At 59.9% G+C, this 19,071-nt stretch overlaps 3 protein-coding genes across 6 annotated transcripts; 2 read left to right on the top strand and 1 right to left on the bottom strand.

Annotated features, from left to right (window-relative positions):
• Positions 1-447: 447 nt before the first annotated feature.
• SRPK3 (SRSF protein kinase 3) lies at positions 448-5,054 on the top strand. Its single transcript, NM_001083390.1, has 15 exons — positions 448-537; positions 609-739; positions 870-978; positions 1,110-1,197; positions 1,462-1,549; positions 2,112-2,218; positions 2,305-2,470; positions 2,575-2,600; positions 3,083-3,212; positions 3,284-3,523; positions 3,608-3,708; positions 4,058-4,165; positions 4,241-4,310; positions 4,393-4,485; positions 4,598-5,054. The coding sequence occupies exons 1-15, from the start codon at positions 482-484 to the stop codon at positions 4,780-4,782; spliced, it is 1,698 nt and encodes a 565-aa protein (NP_001076859.1). The 5' UTR covers positions 448-481; the 3' UTR covers positions 4,783-5,054.
• A 39-nt stretch (positions 5,055-5,093) lies between these two features.
• IDH3G (isocitrate dehydrogenase (NAD(+)) 3 non-catalytic subunit gamma) lies at positions 5,094-13,608 on the bottom strand. 3 transcript variants are annotated; one of them, NM_001076313.1, is made up of 13 exons: positions 13,508-13,608; positions 10,057-10,095; positions 9,725-9,736; positions 9,354-9,451; positions 8,952-9,064; positions 7,954-8,014; positions 7,739-7,871; positions 7,480-7,613; positions 7,193-7,295; positions 6,955-7,101; positions 5,711-5,805; positions 5,567-5,627; positions 5,094-5,299 (listed from the first exon to the last, which is right to left on the bottom strand). In NM_001076313.1, the coding sequence occupies exons 1-13, from the start codon at positions 13,586-13,588 to the stop codon at positions 5,198-5,200; spliced, it is 1,179 nt and encodes a 392-aa protein (NP_001069781.1). In that variant the 5' UTR covers positions 13,589-13,608; the 3' UTR covers positions 5,094-5,197. The 3 variants fall into 3 exon arrangements, with proteins under 3 accessions (NP_001069781.1, XP_015317007.1, XP_005227754.1); XM_015461521.3 differs by having other exon boundaries at positions 10,057-10,218; positions 13,508-13,598; XM_005227697.3 differs by lacking the exon at positions 9,725-9,736 and having other exon boundaries at positions 13,508-13,598.
• A 307-nt stretch (positions 13,609-13,915) lies between these two features.
• Positions 13,916-17,678, top strand: SSR4 (signal sequence receptor subunit 4). 2 transcript variants are annotated; one of them, XM_005227671.3, is made up of 6 exons: positions 13,916-14,010; positions 15,797-15,915; positions 16,688-16,762; positions 16,928-17,017; positions 17,277-17,342; positions 17,517-17,678. In XM_005227671.3, the coding sequence occupies exons 1-6, from the start codon at positions 13,944-13,946 to the stop codon at positions 17,619-17,621; spliced, it is 522 nt and encodes a 173-aa protein (XP_005227728.1). In that variant the 5' UTR covers positions 13,916-13,943; the 3' UTR covers positions 17,622-17,678.
• The last annotated feature ends 1,393 nt before the right edge of the window (positions 17,679-19,071 follow it).

Below are 19,071 nucleotides of genomic sequence, written 5' to 3' on the forward strand. Positions count from 1 at the left end.
CCACTGCCCGAGGGCATATGAGAGGGGGCACCGTGCCCACAGGGCCCGTACCAGGCTCTGGAGCCCCGGGACTCCAGTTTGAGGACCAGCTCACCACCACGTGGCCACTCTGCAGCACCCTCTGCCAGTCCTGGGGTGCAGGAGCTTAGCCCGGGGTCCAGGTCACCACATCCCGGTATGGTGGTCCTAGGGTGCCAGGGAACTCCCCAGGGAGGCAGTGGCACACTGTGTCCCCACGGCGGCGCCCTTGGCCAGCCCTGGGATGGGGGCGGGGGGCTCGTCCTGGGGGATCGGGCCCTCGAGGGCCGCTGTCACCGCGCCGCCCCCTCCCCGCTGCATACCTTGCCCACAGCCGAGCAGCTGGGAGGCTATTTATAAAGGCGGGTGAGATCAGCAGCGGAGGCTATAAATGCACGGGCTGCGACCGGGCCCCAGAGGAGCGGCCGCCCGGGGCACCGGAGCTGCGGGCAGCGCGGCCAGAATGAGCGCCAGTGCAAGCGGCGGCTGCGGCGGCGACGACAGCGACAGCAGCAGCAGGTAAGGCCAGGCCGGGCTGCCTGGGGCCCCTGGCGGCCCGCGCGCTCACTGCCTGCCCGCCCCACCCGCAGCTCGCAGGCCTCCTGCGGGCCCGAGTCCTCCGGCTCCGAACTGGCCCCCATCGCCCCTGCGCCTCAGATGCTGCAGGGGCTGCTGGGCTCCGACGATGAGGAGCAGGAAGACCCCAAGGACTACTGCAAGGGTGAGGCCCCGGGGAGGAGGAGGGGGCCCGGAGCCCACCCACGTGGGCCAAGGGTCCCGGCAGCACGGTGCCGTGCTGGGGCAGGGGTAAGGCGCCACCCTCAGCGGCCTCTGTGGGCTCCCTTCTCCAGGCGGCTACTACCCTGTGAAAATCGGGGACCTGTTCAATGGGCGGTACCACGTGGTGCGCAAGCTGGGCTGGGGCCACTTCTCCACTGTCTGGCTCTGCTGGGACATCCAGTGAGTGTCGTCCCCCCTGCCCCGGGGCTCCATGCCAGCTGGGATCCTGCCCCTGGGCACGCCTGCGGCTATGGCGAGGGCCCCGTGGGTCTGTCTGGTGCCGGCGGCCGACATGGGTCTCGGTGTTGCAGGCGCAAGCGTTTTGTGGCTCTCAAAGTGGTGAAGAGCGCGGGGCATTACACGGAGACAGCTGTAGATGAGATCAAGCTCCTGAAATGTGTGAGGCGCCTCCCCTACCCGTTCCCAGCTCCCTGGGAGCCGCCTGGGGCCTGCCGGGCTCCACAGGCTGGGGCGGGGCGCCCGCAGGGGTAGGCTCCAGCTGGCTCGGCCGAGGGGGAGGACCCGGAGGGCGGGCCTGAGGCTTTTCTTCCAGTGAGGCCCAAGCACAGCGGGACAGGGGGGCCGGAGGGGCTGCCCACCCCGGGGGAGCAGCTGGCAAGGGGGAGGTTGAGGCCATATGTGGACCTTTGGTTTCTACTGCAGGTCCGAGACAGTGACCCCAGTGACCCCAAAAGAGAAACCATTGTCCAGCTCATCGATGACTTCAGGATCTCAGGGGTTAACGGAGTCCATATCCTTTGCAGGCTGAGCAAACAAGTGTGGCATCTCAGCAGGAGATAGCTGGCTGGTGCCTTCCAGCTCCAGGGGCCTCAGTTTGCTATCTGTGTGATGGGCTGTTTATCCCTTCCAATGACACTAGTCTATGAAATACCCCCACCACTTCAGGGATTTGTGTCTGGGCATGGGGGGTGGAGCAGATAACCAGATTGGCATTGGCAATCCATGGCTAGGTTACCCCCAAGTGGGAGGCACCGTCTCAGTGTGCCTTCCCTTTCGGGGGGGCTGTCAATAGGCTCTTGGGCAGACATGGACACAGGACTGGAGCTGTTCCGAGAAACCTGTCTACTCCTCCAGTGCCCTGTCCCTAGGAAGACCACAGAAAGTACGGTGCCAACTGGCACACCAGAGAGTGACAGGGACACTATAGCGCCACCGGGACAGTGGTGATACAGGACCTCCCAGACCCAGCTCTATGCTGCCTGAGCCTCAGGGCTCCCCCACCCCAGCTGAAGGTGGGCAGGACCTGGGCCCCAGCTGCATGCCCAGCGGCTGCCCTTCACTCCTGGCCCCAGATGTGTGCATGGTGTTGGAGGTCCTTGGCCATCAGCTGCTCAAGTGGATCATCAAGTCCAACTACCAGGGCCTGCCCGTACCCTGTGTGAAGAGCATCGTGAGGCAGGTGAGCTCTTCCTGAGTTCGGCAGGAAGAGCCCTGTGGCACGCAGCCAGGGCAGGGTGGGTGGACTTCAGGACTGGCTCTCTACAGGTGCTGCACGGCCTGGATTACCTCCACACCAAGTGCAAGATCATCCACACGGACATCAAGCCCGAGAACATTCTGCTGTGTGTGGGGGATGCCTACATCCGGCGCCTGGCCGCTGAGGCCACAGAGTGGCAACAGTCAGGGGCACCACCCCCATCCCGCTCCACAGGTACCCAGATCCTGCGTGGGGCCAGGGCAGGGCCCGTGGGCCTCAGCCCCGGCCTGAGTCTCAGTTCCTTTCTCTTCCTCCCGGCTCTGCCTGCTCCACCGCAGTCAGTACCGCCCCCCAGGAGGTCTTGGTAAGTTGGGCCGCCTCTTTTCCTAGGCCTCATTTTCCCATCTGCTCAGAGCTCACCTCTCAGCCTCTCTGGTTCCCCCTTCTCCCTAACTCTCCCTGCTGCCCAACACTCCTGCAGGGGCATTTCCAAAAGGCTGGGTGGCCTGGATGAGGGTGATACAGAGGGGGCCACAAGCCCCAAACGGCCCTGGGTGGCCACTGGGGCTCACCACCACCTCCCCGAAAGGACAATGTGTTAACAGCTGGCCCCAGGGGAGGCTGGCGCCCAGCCAGAGGCTTCTTGGTTCTTCCTTGGCCTCCAGCTCTGGAGAGTGGAGGGCAGGAGGGGACCCAGGAGGTGGGCGAGGTGGCAGGACCATGTCCTGGTGGCCATGGGGTCCTGGGACCTGCAGAGCTTGTCCCCTGTGGGAGCCCCGTGGAGACACTTGGGCTGCTCCGTGGCTGGCTGCCAGGCACCCCCAGGCTGACCCTGGTTCTCGGCAGACGGGGAAGCTGTCGAAAAACAAGAGGAAGAAAATGCGGCGCAAGCGGAAACAGCAGAAGCGGCTGCTGGAGGAGCGGCTGCGTGACCTGCAGAAGCTGGAGGCCATGGAGGCCGCGGCCCAGGCCGAGGGTGAGGATGGGAGCAGGGAGCGGGCCCCCCGGCGGCGGCTGCCCACTCAGCACCTTGGCCTGTCTCCCCAGACTCCAGCTCCAGACTCGAGGCGGGCAGTGGCTCCACATCCTCTTCCGGTTGCCACCTGGGCGGCGTGGGGCCTGACCCCTCGCCGGCTTCTTCATCCCCGGCCCCCAGGGGCAACCGCAGCCTCAGCCCGGGCTCCCAGACCTCAGGCTTCTCGGGCTCCCTCTTCTCCCCTGCCTCGTGCTCCATCCTCTCAGGCTCGTCCAACCAGCGGGAGGTTGGCGGCCTCCTCTCCCCTAGCAGTAAGTGGGACCAGGCCAGCGGGCAGTGGGCAGGGCTGGGCCAGTGCCCAACCAGCTCAGCCACTCTTTCTCTTGCTTCCCCAGCACCGTTTGGTGCCTCCAACCTCCTGGTGAACCCCCTAGAGCCCCAAAACGCAGACAAGATCAAGATCAAGATCGCAGACCTGGGCAACGCCTGCTGGGTGGTATGAGCAGGCACCCTGCTATGAATGAGGCTGGTCCCCGGGGCTCGACCAGACCCCCATGCCTGCCTCAGGCTGCAGTCCCAGGGCTGAGCCCAAAACAGCACCTCTCCCACCTGGTCGGCAGGACTGGGCCCATGGGCGGGGGTGGACGGCCATGGTGCAGGGACCAGCCTGTCTCAGGTCATCTTGCCAGGCCCTCTTAGGACAAGGGGGGCCCCTGAGGCTCAGAGCGAGCCCCACGATTCTCCTGGGGTGCATGGGCCCACAAGAGGTGGGAGACATGTTGAGGGCAACTAAGGGCAGACCAGCCCTGGCCCCAGCCCCTCCCCTGGGCTCCCCTTGCCTCCAGCACAAGCACTTCACCGAGGACATCCAGACACGGCAGTACCGGGCTGTGGAGGTGCTGATCGGCGCCGAGTATGGGCCCCCAGCTGACATCTGGAGCACAGCGTGCATGGTATGTCTGCCCGTGGCTGTACCCCATCCGGGCAGACTCACTGGGGCCAACAGCCTTACCCTCTGCCCTTTTCAGGCCTTTGAGCTGGCCACTGGCGACTACCTATTTGAACCGCACTCGGGAGAAGACTACAGTCGTGATGAGGGTAGGAAGTGGCGAACCCCAGGGTCCGGCCTCAGGACCTCCCAGCCGCCTGGCCAACCTCCCAGCTCCCTTTCTGTCCACAGACCACATCGCCCACATTGTGGAGCTGTTAGGAGACATCCCCCCAGCCTTTGCCCTCTCAGGCCGCTACTCCCGGGAGTTCTTCAACCGGAGAGGTGGGGCCACCTGGATGGAGGGGTGATGTGGGAACTTGGGGGCCAGCGAGGGGTCTCAGATGACAGGCCTCCCAGGAGGAGGCTGACCTGTGGCGTGCTGGCCTGCCTCCAGGGGAGCTTCGGCACATCCACAACCTCAAGCACTGGGGCCTATACGAGGTGCTCATGGAGAAGTACGAGTGGCCCCTGGAGCAGGCCACACAGTTCAGCGCCTTCCTGCTTCCCATGATGGAATACATCCCCGAGAAGCGGGCCAGTGCAGCCGACTGCCTGCAGCACCCTTGGCTCAATCCCTAGGCCCTGTGGGCACTTTGGGCAGCTTGGGGCGGGCCCGGCTCCCTCCCTACACCCCCGGCCCCTAGTGCCTTCAGGGAAAGCAGGACAGTTCCTGCCCACCCTGCTGAGTGGGAGCTTTCTCATACCCACCTGGGCGGGGCAGGCCAGGGAAGACAGATCTGCCGAGGCCAGGACCTGGCCTTTCAGAATGTGTTCTGCCCCCCAACCCTCACAGAGGGGCCCTCTGAATGGGAAGTGTGCTGTTTCTTTTCTTAATAAAGTGTGACCTGAAACACCTGCGTCAATAGTGACAAAAGCACGCCACCAAGGGCTGGGGCGGAAGTGGGTTTATTCTGGGTCCGCCCACTGAGCCACCCAGGGTGCTGGTGGCGCCAAGCAGATCTGAAGAGTGGGCCTAAACAGTCCTGGGGACAGCCTAGGCCTCCACGGCCCGACCGTTAATGACACGGATATGGCGGATGATGTCCTGGATGGCTTCCGACGTGGTGCCCTGGCCCCCGATGTCTGGGGTGTGCATCTGCAGGAGACGGGCAAACTTGGGCACACACCAGGATCCGGCCAATCCCTGAGCCCTGGCCTGCAGGCAGCCCAGGGCTGCCCACTACACTCTGTGGCCTGCAGGAGCTGGAAGGGCCACCAGGGGGGCCGCAGTACCAGCTAAGGCCAAGAAGGCCCAGCCAACCTGGTGTCACCCTCCTCATGGTGGCGCTAGGTCACCATTTCCAGCCCCTTGGGCGTCCTATCAGCTCAACCTGGGAGAGGGGTGGGGGTTGGGGGGCCTCACGTTTTCATTGTCCATGGATGCCAGGACGGCCTTGCGGATGGAGGTGGCATAGGAGTGCAGCCTGAGGAAGAAGAACAGAATTCAGTCCTCTGGGCCTCGTTCGCAGTCTGGGGGCTGATGGCCGGGCATTGAGAAGCCACTTACTTGAGGTGGTCGAGCATCATGCAACTTGCCAGCAGTGTAGCTGTGGGGTTGGCAATGTTCTTATTGGCAATACTCTTCCCTGTGTTCCTTGTAGCCTGGAAGAGGCGACATGAAAAAGGAGGGGGCTGGTGAATGTAAGAATGTTGAGGGTATCCTGCATTGGTGTGAACTGTCCAGAACAGGCAAATCCAGAGACTGAGCAGATGAGATTGGTGCGAGGGGCTGGGGGGAAGGGAAAGAGAATGCTGGCCACAATTACCAGATTTCTTTTTTTTTTTTTTTTTTGGTAAGAAGTGGATTCATTCAGATTCAGAGAGAAGCATGCTCTACAGAGTGGGCCATCGCAGAGGGCAAGGGCCTACAAAATTTCTCTCTATGGTGATGAAAATGTTCTAGAATTAGTGGGGATGTTTGCAAAATTTTGAATATTCTAGAAACCACTAAATAATTTACTTTCAATGACTGAACTAGAAAGTGTATGAGCTATAGTTTTTTGCCGACCTTTGTTGACAAAAGTCCATCTAGTCAAAGCTATGGTTTTTCCAGTAGTAACGTATGTGGACTTCCCTTGTGGCTCAGATGGTAGAGAGTCTGTCTGCAATGCTGGAGAGCAGGGTTCAATCCCTGGGTTGGAAAGATGAAGATCCCCTGGAGAAGGAAACGGCAACCCACTCCAGTGTACTTGCCCAGAGGATCCCGTGGACAGAAGAGCTACACTCCATGGGGTCGCAAGGAGTTGGACACTGACTGAGCAACTCCACTTTCACTTTCAAGTATGGGTGTGAGAGTTGGACCATAAAGCAAGCTGAGTGCCAAAGAATTGATGCTTTTGAACTGTGGTGTTGGAGAAGACTCTTAAGAGTCCCCTGGACTGCAAGGAGGTCAAACCAGTCAATCCTAAAGGAAATCAGTCCTGAATATTCAGTGGAAGGACTGATGTTGAAGCTGAAGCTCCAATACTTTGGCCACATGATGGGAAGAACTGAGTCCTTGGGAAAGACCTTGATGCTGGGGAAGATTTAAGGTGGGAGGAGAAGGGGACGACAGAGGATGAGATGGTTGGATGGCATCACCGACTCAATGGACATGAGTTTGAGCAAGCTCTAGGAATTGGTGATGGACAGGGAGGACTAGCATGATTGCAGTCCATGGGGTGGCAAAGGGTCAGACACGACTGAGCAACTGAACTGACTGAGCCCTAGTTCACAAAGGCCCATGACCTTGGCATCGCTGGTGGCACTCACCGTCTCAAACACGGCATACACATGGCCATAGTTGGCCCCAGCCACAAGGCCGGGGCCCCCAACTAGCCCAGCACAGACGTTGTTGACGATGTTGCCATAGAGATTGGGCATCACCATGACATCAAACTGCTGGGGCCGGGACACCAGCTGTGGGGTGGGGAGCAGCAGTCAGGAGTTGGAGCACCAGCAGGCCCATGCACCCAGGGCAGGGGCCCATGCAGCATGGCAGCCCAACTACCTGCATGGTGGTGTTGTCCACAATCATATTCTCAAAGGTGATCTGGGGGTAGCGGGCTGCCACTTCCCTGCAGCACTGGAGGAAAAGCCCATCGCCCAGTTTCCTAGGGTGATGCAGGACACCAGCTTGGCCACGGCCACCACCCACCAGAGGGACGGTATTCACCAACACCACAGAACCACCAGTCCCATTTGCAGAGTGGGAAGAACCCCGTTCCACCTCCCCCCGATGTGTGCACTGAGAGCAGGCCTGGGCCCTGGCGCAGAGGGGCAGCGTTGGGGACGTACATGATGTTGGCCTTGTGCACGGCTGTCACTTTCTTGCGCCCGCTCTCCTGGGCCAGTTGGAAGGCGTACTCAGCAATACGCAGGGACTTGGCCTTGGTGATGATCTTCAGGCTCTCCACCACGCCCGCCACACTCTGGGAAGGTGAGGAGGGACAGGAGACTCATATCCTGTCGGAGCCTGCCCTCTGGCATGAGGTTCTGTCCAGGCATGGCCTTCCTGACTACCGGCCTAACCAGGTGCCCCCTGCGCCCCACTCACCTCGTGTTCCAGGCTGCTGTACTCGCCCTCTGTGTTCTCCCGGACAATGAGGATATCAATGTCCCGATGCCGGGTCACCACACCTGGCAGGCTCTTACAGTGGATGACGTTGGCATAGAGGTCCAGGCTGGTGCTGCAGGTGTACCAAATCAGATCAGCCGGCCGCGGCCACCACCATCCCCACCCAGCACCCACGCTGCGCCCTTGGCTCTCACCGAAGGATGTTGTTTCGCGATTTGTGGGATGGGGGCAGGTTGTGGTTTGTTTCAATGTTGCCTGCAGGACAGAAACAAGACCAGCAGGCTGGAGAAGGGCCCAGGCTCCAGTGTACTCCCGCATTTGAGCTGGTGGGAGCAGGGCTTCACAGAACACCCTAGCGCACTTGCAGTCGAAGTGCCATGACGGCGGATGGATGTGTGCGTCTGAGTGTTGAGTTCACTGATGGCTTCCTGGCACATAACAGACGCTCGATAAATACTAAATGAAGGAAGGGATGAAAACAGCTGGCAGCTAGCCAGAAGGTCTTGCGAGACCCTGGGTGAGGCTTGGCAAGGCCAGGGTCCAGCTGCAAGGGCAGCTTGGCCAGGGTTCGTGCCAGGCCTTGTGTCAAGGTGCCACAAGAGCTCCAGCTCAGGGGCAGGCAAGAGTTGCCTGTAAAAGACCACGCCTTCACCTTGGCTGGAACCAGGGCACCCAGAGGGCCAGCTGCCCCTGAGAGAAGGCAGTCAGAGAATGCCAAGTTGAGGGGGCCCTTCTCAGGTCCCCACGGGGCTACCTTGGGCACCCTATCATTGGCATGTCAGCCCCTCCAGGCGACAGCCAGGGCCTGCATCTCTACCTTTGTCTCGGCTCACTCACTGCTCCTACAGAGCAGGTGATGGGCTCAAGTGTGCAGAATGAGTGATGGAAAGTTTAAGGAGCTGGACCCAACTGAGGAACACTCAGCGAGGGTCAAGCTCCCAGCTGTAACTTCCACAGCTGTGCCAACTAGAGCCAAGGCCACCAGTGGGGGCTTAAACCTGCATCGGTGTGACACCCAGCGTGTGAAGGAAGACTCTGAGAGCCACAGCTGACTCCAGCAAAGAGGGCGGCCCCAGGCGGGAGGGAGCCCACGCCTAGACAGGCTCCCACAGCAGCTAGTGACACCGAGACCACCGAGGTGCAGCACCCATGGGCGCCCAAGGACAAGGGTCAGCTCACAAGGGAGTCTCACCCTTCAGGGCTACGCGGTTCCGACGGATGGCCATGATGGCATTGCGGATGTCCTCCTCGTCCGCGGTGGAGCTCACGTGCACCTCTTCAAAGTCCACAGGCACACATGCATGCCTGGGGCAGAGTGGGATCAGGACGGTGATCCCAGGCCCCGAGCACAGGGCACAGAGGTCTCTCCTCTGCTGTTGCCCACTCTGCCTGGGCTCTGGCCAAGGGGAGACTGAGCCTAGCTGTGCCAGCTGATGGGGGTGCCCTGACACTCCAAGAAGGCATGAGTCGCTCGGGTTCTGCCCTCCCCCTCACCCGGCTCAGCCTGGCAGGAGGGCAGGCACCAGGACAAGGGGCTGCCCACCACTGGCTCGCTACCCTCATGGTGCCCCGTTCTCAGGGTCCCCCTCTATACCTGAACACTGACTTGACGTGCAGCATGAGCTCTGGCCCAATGCCATCTCCCGGGATCATGGTCACCGTGTGCCGCCCACCATACTTCGCCGACGGGGGCTGGAAGGGAGGGGGAGGGGGCAGGCCTTCAGTTCCCTTCCTCCCTCGAGTCCTGACTCAGTGGGCCAGCCAATTGGGAGGTGCCAACTCAGGGTACCCCAACCATATGCCCTGCCCCACCCACAGTGCAGCGCTGCTCGTGGGGGGTTGCAGTCCCCCCAAGTCAGGAGGGCAACCACAGAAGCAGGTCCCACCTCCGCCTGGAACTGGGTCAACCCCAAAGCCACTAAAAGCCCCCAACCTGACAAACAGGCAGGCGGGAAGGATACTCACAATTGTTTGTTGCTAGAGGCGGGGACAGGAAGGAAGAAGACACAGATCAGCCGAGGTTAGAAGAACAAGGCAGGGCCCAGGGAACCAGGCTTTGCCCCCAGGGTTCAGGGGAGGAGGAGAGGAGAGGAGGGAAGGAGGAGAGGTGGAGATTGCGCCTCAGGGGACACATGGAGGGAACAGAGCCAAGAGGCGTGGCACACACATGTGCCCACACACACACCCCTCTACACCCCAGGTGCCCACAAACCCATCCACATGCACCTGCACACACACTCTTCTGCACACACGTACAGACGGACACGTGCCTGTATGCACTAGGGCAGGTTACTTACTGAGAAGCTCCTCCGGGGGGCCTCGTGGGAACCTAGAACCTGGCAGAGAGAACCCAGATGCCAGTGGTTGTTGTCAAGTTGGCCAGGGTCAGCCGAGCTCCTGGCAGGGGAGGTGGGCACCCCCACCATGCCCAGATAGGCCCTGTGGCTCTGGAGCTTCCGCTGTCCAAAGACATTTACAGAAATGTTGACGCTTCCCTCCCCGCCTTTTGCTGTTTCTGAGTTTTCTCAGCCAATTTTTCCTGCTCAGTGCGGTCTGTTGAGTGAGCAGAAATTGGCACACTCAACACAGTACAAAAGGGAAACCATAATAGCAAACCACAAGGCTACCACGACCGTGATGCATGTCATTTTTTTCCATCACGTCTCCTTACTACAAAAGCAGCATACAATCAGAACATGGCGACGATCCGGATCATGGAAACCAGAGGGGAAAAGATAGCACCCAGCCCTCTGCCCAGCCAAAGATTAGCCCTACTGGCCACATGGGGAATAGCCCTCTAGGATCAGAAGAAGAGCAGATGCTCATCCTTAATTAAGGCCTTTATAAAGGTTTGCAAAGATGCTTCGTGGCCTGCGTGGATGACAGATGTCCCCAACCCCCCCACTTGCAACGGCCACACGTGGTCATGTCGGTGCCATGCCTGAGAGCTTCAGAGCAACAGCCACTTGAGTCAAATGGGACAGGTGCTCAGAGGGACCCATCTGGAGTCCCCACACTTACCTGGAGGAAGAAGCCCAGGTCCCAGCTCCTGCCACAGGGGGCTACAGGCTCACACTTTCCTCTCTGGGGAGCCCCACCTGTGTGCCGCTCAATGCAAAGAGGCGGGGACTGAGCCACAGTCCCTCCTTCTCACTCAGGGATGCCCTGCCACTTGCCTGCTGGGGGAGCAGCAGAGGATGCCAGCCAATGATAGTCACTGTGGCCATTTCCCAAAGAGCCTTGCCTTCCTGCTAGGAGTCTAGAAAGCTCAGGCAGAGGCTGACCACCCCATGTGGGTCTCTCCGGCTGGTTTTCACAAGGTACCCACTTGCACAAAGCTCTGCAGGTATAGGAGTTAGGAAGGGGGTGATGAACAGGACAAGATGCTCCTTGGGTTTCTACTGATCCGCGGAGCCCCCGGATCAGGAGCCAGATGCATGCTTGGGGTTTTTCTGTTTGCCTTCTAGCAACTGTCAGTATCTAGATTCATCTCTCTATAGGCTCTCGACACAAACTTGCACATGGTGGCTTAGACTGCCCTTCCTCCAGGAAGCCTTCCCGATGCCCTAAGGCTGCTGAGCTGCTGGTCCCCTTGGGCTGCAAAGCCCTACTCGTTCCCTTCCTCCCAATCCCCATCTCCCTAGGTTATGGCTGCCTCACTCCTTCTCCAACCCTTAAGCCCCAGAGAGTGGACGCGGTGTCTGTCTGATCTCCTACTATCACCCCAGGACCCAGAAGAATGCCTGGTCCAGAGCTGGGACACGAAACACATTTCTTGACTGAACTGAACACATCAAAAGATGAAGAAAGATACGGCAGGTTCTGAGACTAGGGAGACCTCAGTCCAAAGCCTCCATCCACTACTCCTGGTGGCAAACAGCTTAACCTTGCTAAGCTTCTTCCCCTTACCTGAAATCCATGGAACAGAGGTGCCTACTTTATCTGACCACTGGAAGCATTAAGTGAAAAGAGGTATGCAAGCTGTTCAGTCCCGAGCTGAGGGATGAGGGCTCCCCTTCACCTCAGCAGCCCCTCAGGCCAGTGTGCAAGGCTGGTGACCAATGAGGAGATGCTGGGCTGGCCCCTATGGCTGCCAGCTAATTCCTCCTGGGTTCCAGCTCTCTGAGGCCCACAGGCACGGGGCAGGTGACCTGGCCACGATGGTGAGCCACCACTCACACCGTGCCTGGCTCTATTTCAGTGCAAGAACCCCCCACCAGACCGTGGGTCCCATGACTACCACCAGGGCTGAACCTCTCCCTCATCTGGTCCCAATGCTACATGTTCCATCCAGCTTTGGCCAAAGACCCAGAGAGCTCTCGGGATAGCAACTTCCCTGACCTTGCTCTGGACAGACTCAGGCCCCTTCCTTCAGAGAGTTACAAAGATTCTGTGAACCTATCCATCAAAGGACCCCAGGACAAGGCAAGATGTGATACATGCATTGGTCTCCAGCTTGTTCATCAAGCAGGAAGGTGGACTGTTACCCTCGTCCTTTCAGAGTACCACAGAAAGCACTCCAGAATGGTATGTGATTCAACCAAAGGGCTCCTGTGCTGCACACCTTAGTGAAGTTTCTCTCTTCAGTATGTTTCTGTTGGATCAAGTACCAATGGTGTCTGCATGTTTTCCCACAAGGTCCCACTAACTGGGACCAAAGATCTGGGCTTCATCTCTAAAGGTTCCCATACCCAAGACAACCAGTCTGGGGCAAGGCATTCCCCAGCTAGCAGCCTTTCAGTCTCCTCATTCCCGGCCCAATATGAACACAAGCACACACACAGGTGAAGTCAGCAAGGAGACAAATGTCCCCATCAGGATCCTGCAAGAGCCTAGCGGCTAGGAACCTTTAGAAAGCCTCTCGCCAGCAAGTGGGAGAAGTCAGCACTTAACACAGAATTTAATAAGGCAGAAGCTGCGACAGGCCAGCCTTCCCAAAGGCTCAGAGCGGGGAAGCATGCCAGGAGATGTGACCGCAAGGAGTGTCAGCAAAGTCACTGAGTTCTGGAAGGTCAGAGGTGGGTGGATTCTTTGACAGCGAGGGGAAACTGGAGCCCAGAGAGAGAGGTCAGACCTCTCATCCCTTCGGGCCAGTCCCGACTTGATGACGCTTAGGACTTCCCACCCACCTAGGGACTACACTATCCTCATGGAAGTGTGTCACGAGAGGAATCAGACCCGAACAAGCAAGATCCTAAACAGAGAACGATGGAAGCAAAGTCCTCGCGGCCTCCCGACCCGCCGCCAGCTTCAGGAATCCTAGCTCCTTCCCATTCCCAGCGCCTGCAGGGTGGGAAAGCCCCTGGGGCACCGAAAAATCAGACTGGCCACCTCCACTGGGAGAGGTGGCAAAGCGGTTCATAAGAGGGAAATCCGAGGAGGACGGGCGGCCGGGAACGGATTCCCAGGAGCACAGGAGCAAGGCGGGCCGGACACGCGACCGCCTCACAAGGGTTCCCACAAGGACACTGGGAAGTGACACTGCCCCCCGCTCGCCGGGAACTCCCCCGCCACCACATGCAGACTCCTGGAGCGCCAGACCAGGGTCAACTTAAGCTAACCCCTTCACTGACAGCGGAGGTGGCCAATCAACCCCGGGCCGCGACACGCTCCCCTCCCCGTGAGGCCCGCAGCCAATCGGGCTCCAGAACGGTCCGAGCGCGGCGGCGGCCCGCCTAACCCCGCCGAGTTGCTAACAGCTCTTAGTGAGTGCGGCGGATGTCCCCGTGGGCCGCTCCTCCCTCTCACCTCCCAAGGACGCCAGAGGAGGGCCGGCCTGAGCGCTGCCTTCACAGCGCCGCCCGCGGCCGTCGCCACCTTCAGCGCCATGACAGAACGTGAAGACAGCCGCAGGTTCCGACACGCAGCTGCCGCTCTCGCGAGACTCGGCGGAGCGCGACGTCTCGGGAGGGGGCGTGGTCCCGGCAGTACGCACGCACACGGCCGCGCCGGTTTCCCACGCCTTTTTCCGGCGCCGGAGGCGCCGCCGCCGCCATCTTTGGGGGGCGGTCGGCTGGGCGCCTGGTCCGGGGAGGAGACACGTCAGTACCGCCGGCGACGTCAGAGGCCCGCCCAGCCCGCCGGCGCCCGATTGGCTGCGGCGGCCGCTGACGCGTCGCGCTTCCTCGTCTACTCCTCGTGTTCAGGCTAACCACTCTCTTTTTCCCTTGGCAGAGAACACGCGATGGCGGCGCTGGCATCTCTCGGCGCCCTGGCGCTACTGCTGCTGTCCGGTCTCTCCTGCTGCTCAGGTAGCGGCCTGGCCGGAGTTCTTTTCTGGCGAGCCTCTCACCCACGACTGGTGGTGCGTCGGGGGAGGACGGGTGCGGGCAGAGCGGGGGTCTGGGCCTTCTCCCTCTGAGAGGCAGGTGGTCTCTGGTCGCGGCGGCCGAGGCCACCATGCTCTCGTGCACCACACACGTTCACCCAGCAGCTGAGCTGCTGGAAGAAACAGCCTGATCTGTGCCCCGTCTGCTCCAGTGAGGAAGACTCCCAGAGCCTTTCTGTGCGCCTGGCCCCAGCTCCAGCAGGGAAAGTGACACTCGTCCCTGCCGCCACTCCTAGAGCCCCCGATCTGGGCGGGGAGGGGAGTGGACAGGAGCAAAGCTCTGCAGTGTAGGGCGATCGGAGCGAAAAACTGAGCCGGTGGAGAGGAACCATCTGACCCGATGTGGGGTCAGGCCTCCCTAGGAATGGGGCTCCGAGTGAAGCGAGGAAGCAGAGACGGTCCAGGCAGAAGGGCCCAGAGTGCAGACGAGTTAGAAGGGACCTGAAGAGGGAAAGATGAGTGTCTGGATCAGACGCTTGGTTTGTGTCCCCTAAGGCCTTGTTGGATCCGTATAGGGTTTTTCAGCAGAGTCAGATGGCTTCACATTCTTGAGAGGTTGTTAACAGTGGCCCGGCTGAGTTCTGACTGACACTGGAGTCCAGAAGTGGGTTTAGCAGGAGGTCCTTCCAGGAGCCCACAATGGGCCTGGGGGCCTGGACTGGGTTAGGACCACTTTGAGCACTTTATCTGCCCTACTTCAGGCCAGCACCCCTGATGGCCTGGAGTGTTTCACCAGCCTCAGTGGCCACCCAACCCACACCCTGGTCACTGGCTCCTCAGGAACTCCCCATGCTGTAGGCAGTGATGCCTGGAAAGGACAAACCTGACCGTGAAACTGTGCTTTCCCGCGTCTGGAGGAAGGTCAAACTTGGCAAAGTGTGGAAGCATCTGGGGAACGTGGCTCCTGAGAACCACTTCCCAGCGACATTCCCAGGCATCTTCCTCCCACTGGTTCAGTCCCAAGCCTCAGCCTAAGTCATGGCCCTGCCCTGACACCGCGTTAGAGCAGCTGGTGCCTGGTGAAACCTTTCCTTCCCTGTGGCCTCTAGCAGTGTGGAGATGGTGAGGGTGTGTTCTTTCTCTCAGGGCAGCAGGAGGACAAGTTGTGCGTCTGGACCCAGATCGCCCATTTCCTTTCCTCCGGAACCGCTGGGGCCAGTCTTGGCTTTCTGTCAACTGTCTGGGGCAGAGACCCTTCATGTGGGAAGCCCGCATAAGTTTTTGTGCTTTTATGTCTGCAGAGCACGTCTTCAGTCAACTAGCTAGGGCCTTGCAGCTCTGAATTGAGGTCAGCCTAGCCCTGGGCTTTTGGGGTATTCCAGGGCAGGCTGTATCCCTAAACCATTGCATGGCTTTTCTGTCTGTAGGTCCAGGTACAGAGTTGAGTTGTGCAGTGAATTCACACAGTGCACTTCCCACCCCCCAACATGCTCACCTGTTCTTTTGCCCTGACATCGAGGTTCCACACACACAGTCTTCCCATCCCCCTTTCTCTGCCTTCCTTAAAGGCTACCCCACCCCTCTTGTCCCCTGCACTTCTGATTGGTCATTTGGATCCGTCTCCCAGACTCCACCTGGCAGGGTCCAAAGGGCCCATTGTGTCTTTAGTGGATGAGCTCTGGGAAGTGGGGTAGGGTGGTCCCTTCTGCCCTGCAACTCAGTGAGCGAAAGCCAGGCCTTATCCCTCCCTCTCTGCCTCCTCCCTGCAGCAGAGGCCTGTGTGGAGCCCCAGATCACCCCTTCCTACTATACCACCTCGGATGCTGTCATTTCTACTGAGACTGTCTTCATCGTGGAGATCTCCTTGACTTGCAAGAACAGGGTCCAGGTGAGGCAGCAGGGCTTCAGCCAAGAGGGCAAAGGCTCAGAGGTGGGCAGGGAGCCTGAGCCTTTGGGTCCTCAGTAGCACCAGGTGAGCCCAGACCCAGGGCTCCACGAGGACAGAGCGAGCATCAGGGTTTCGCTGCCCAGCTGAAGGCGAGAACAGGGCACAGGTGACTAAAGAACATCCAGCTCACCGGCCAGGTCTACTTTTCCCCCACGCAGCAGTGTAGGCAGACACTTTGCTGTGTCTGGAAAGCATGCTCATGGGAAGAGAGAGAGCCAGGCTCAGCCCCAGGGCTCCTGTATCCCCTTTCTGGTTGCTCTTGGCTGAAACGTGTGTCTACGTGGGCATTTGGTGACTTAAAAACTGAGCAGCCCTGGCCTGGGTCCCTGCAACCTGAAGGCCCAAAGAAAGATGGAAGTTGGGCTTTCTTAGGTACCACCTTCTTTAGGCAGCTCCTTGGGTGCCCCTGATGCCAGTACTCACTTCCAGACTCAAGAGAAGAAAAGAGAACACTTCAGTCATCTCACCCCTGTTCACCTAACAGGCTTGCTGGGGATTAGGGAGGCCAGGCCAGCGGGGAGGTGTGGTCCCCAAGGAGCAAGACCAACATGGAGAGACTGGCCCCCATGGTTCTCACTTGGTGCCCCTACCAGACCCAGCACAGTCCCTGACTCTGCCTGGCAACCTGCTTACCCTAGGCGTGGGCATAGCGGAACCTCACAGACAGCACAAGAAGGGAGAAGGTGACTCTCTTTTTATCCCCTCCCCCCAGAACATGGCTCTCTATGCTGACGTCAGTGGAAAACAATTTCCTGTCACCCGGGGCCAGGACGTGGGACGTTACCAGGTAAGGGAGGCTGTGGCCGTCACTTTAGGGGGAGGCCACCTGCTCGCAGGTGCAGCCTGAAGCCCTGGGCGGCTTGGCCAGCTGAGCTGAGGTCCTTGGACTCTGTGCGCTGGTAGCAGCAGCACGCCCATCATATCCACCCCTTGCCAAACGCACCCCACCCAGGTGTCCTGGAGCCTAGATCACAAGAGCGCCCATGCGGGCACCTATGAGGTCCGGTTCTTTGATGAGGAGTCCTATAGCCTCTTGAGGAAGGTGAGTGTCCCCAAAGCCCCCCAGGCCTGTTGGAGGGAGGGTGCAGCCCACAGCCACAGCTTTCTCTCCCCTGCAATCCCCATCCCCCTTCCCAACTCAGAGCAGGATGGATGGGTAGCCACCTTCCTGCCTGACCGCCCACCCCAGCTAGCCCCATGCCTTTCCTTTGCCCACCTCTCTTCTCCCACAACTCTGGGCAGGGTTCTGCCTCAACCTGCCCACCCGGCAGAGCCCCCTGACCCCAGCACCTCCCTCACAGGCTCAGAGAAACAATGAGGACGTTTCTGTCATCCCACCTCTATTCACAGTCAGCGTAGACCATCGGGTAAGCTGGAGGAGGGGACTGGCTCAGCCCAGGGGAAGGGGTGGGGCACATGGCCAGCCTCACCTTTGAGGGGGCACTGGGGGCTTCGCCAAGGTGGGTGGCGTGTCTTTGTGCCCCCTGGAGTGGCTGGCCCCCTCCCCCGTCTAAGGAGACCATGGTTCTCCTTTCTTGCAGGGTACCTGGAACGGGCCCTGGGTCTCCACTGAAGTCCTGGCCGCAGCCATCGGACTAGTGATCTACTACCTTGCCTTCAGCGCCAAGAGCCACATCCAGGCCTGAGGGTGGTGCCCGCCCCCACCCTTGCTTCTTTGAATAAAGAGCTATTGGCTATCCTGAGCACTGGAGCTGGGTCACGCACATGGGCAGAGCTGGGTGCCCAGCATCCATCCACCCGAGCAGACGGCACAGGTCTGGAGGTCCTCTCCTCCTCATGTGTGTCTGCTTCATTCCTTGGCTGTCACTACCACTCCGTTCTTAGCCCTCAGATGGTTTTTGGGACTGAATGCTCAGTGCCCAGCATCTCTCAGGGTTGCCTTCATGGTTTCCCTCCCACCCGTCTTCTGGAAGAGTGTGGCCTTGTCTGCCTGCCCTCACCCAGCCTGCCTGGGCCCACCTAGGGAAGGGCCTTCTGACCACCTGCCACTGTGAGGGCAGGGTCCCAGGGACAGTGGTGTGGGAAGCTTGCCTGGAACTCAGGAGTTAGTAGCATATGCAGGCGCAGCCCTTCTGGCCTTTGGAAGGGTTCCTGGGCTTTGGAACTCGGGGCACAAGCCACACCCCAGTACTTTGTGTTTTTCCTGGGGGGTGTTGCAGGCACCCCTATGGAGCTGATGCTGTTGAATCGAGTTCCAGTAGCTCTCTGGGGGATAGTCCTTGCAGGCTCTCTGCTCCAGCCAGTTACCCCCAGGATGCTCCTGTCTCATGACATCAGGTGGGGCCCAGAGAAAGGCAGAGACAGACCCCCCCCCCCCCGCCCCCGCCCCCGCCCAAGCTTCTGAGGAGCCCACTGTCAGCCCTTTCCAGCCTGGCCTTGCACCTTGCTTCCTAGCAACCCCTCCCCGCCCCACCAGCACCTGGCAGGCATTCCTGTGCAGGCTCCATGCTCCGAGTCAACCCACAGCCGTCCCTCCAGTCCAGTTTCCCTCCTGCCACGGGTGGGTGAGGGGGGAATGCCTAGGGTCCTTCCCCACTGCACACGTTTGCTCACCTGTGACCTGGCTGCTTCCTGGGCATCAGTGAGAGATTGTTTTGGGATCAGCCAGCAAAGCACCTGGCGCCCATCACCTGTTACCAGAGAGAATGAATAACAAGCCTCCAGGGAGGCTGCACCAAAAGGGAAAGTGAAAGTGAAGTCGCTCAGTCATGTCCGACTCTTTGCCACCCCGTGGACTGTAGCCTACCAGGCTTCTCCATCCATGGAGTTTTCCAGGCAAGAATACTGGAGTGGGTTGCCATTTCCTTCTCCAGGAGATCTTCCCAACCCAGGGATTGAACCCGGGTCTCCCTCATTGTAGGCAGAGGCTTTATCGTCTGAGCCACCAGGGTAGACTCAAAACCTACCTGAGCAGGTAGGGGATCTCCTGTGGGCTCTGTCCTTGGGAGCATGGAGGGACTTGTTTGGGAACCTTCTTAGGACTCTGGGATCCCAGCTGCTCCTTGCCCCCACCCTCAGGTGGGCAGGGGGTGACTGGCAGGAATAGGGAGGTTCCAGGTCACAGCTGAGTGCCCC

This window comes from Bos taurus, chromosome X (assembly GCF_002263795.3).
Source record: "Bos taurus isolate L1 Dominette 01449 registration number 42190680 breed Hereford chromosome X, ARS-UCD2.0, whole genome shotgun sequence".
NCBI classification, from domain to species: Eukaryota; Metazoa; Chordata; class Mammalia; order Artiodactyla; family Bovidae; genus Bos; species Bos taurus.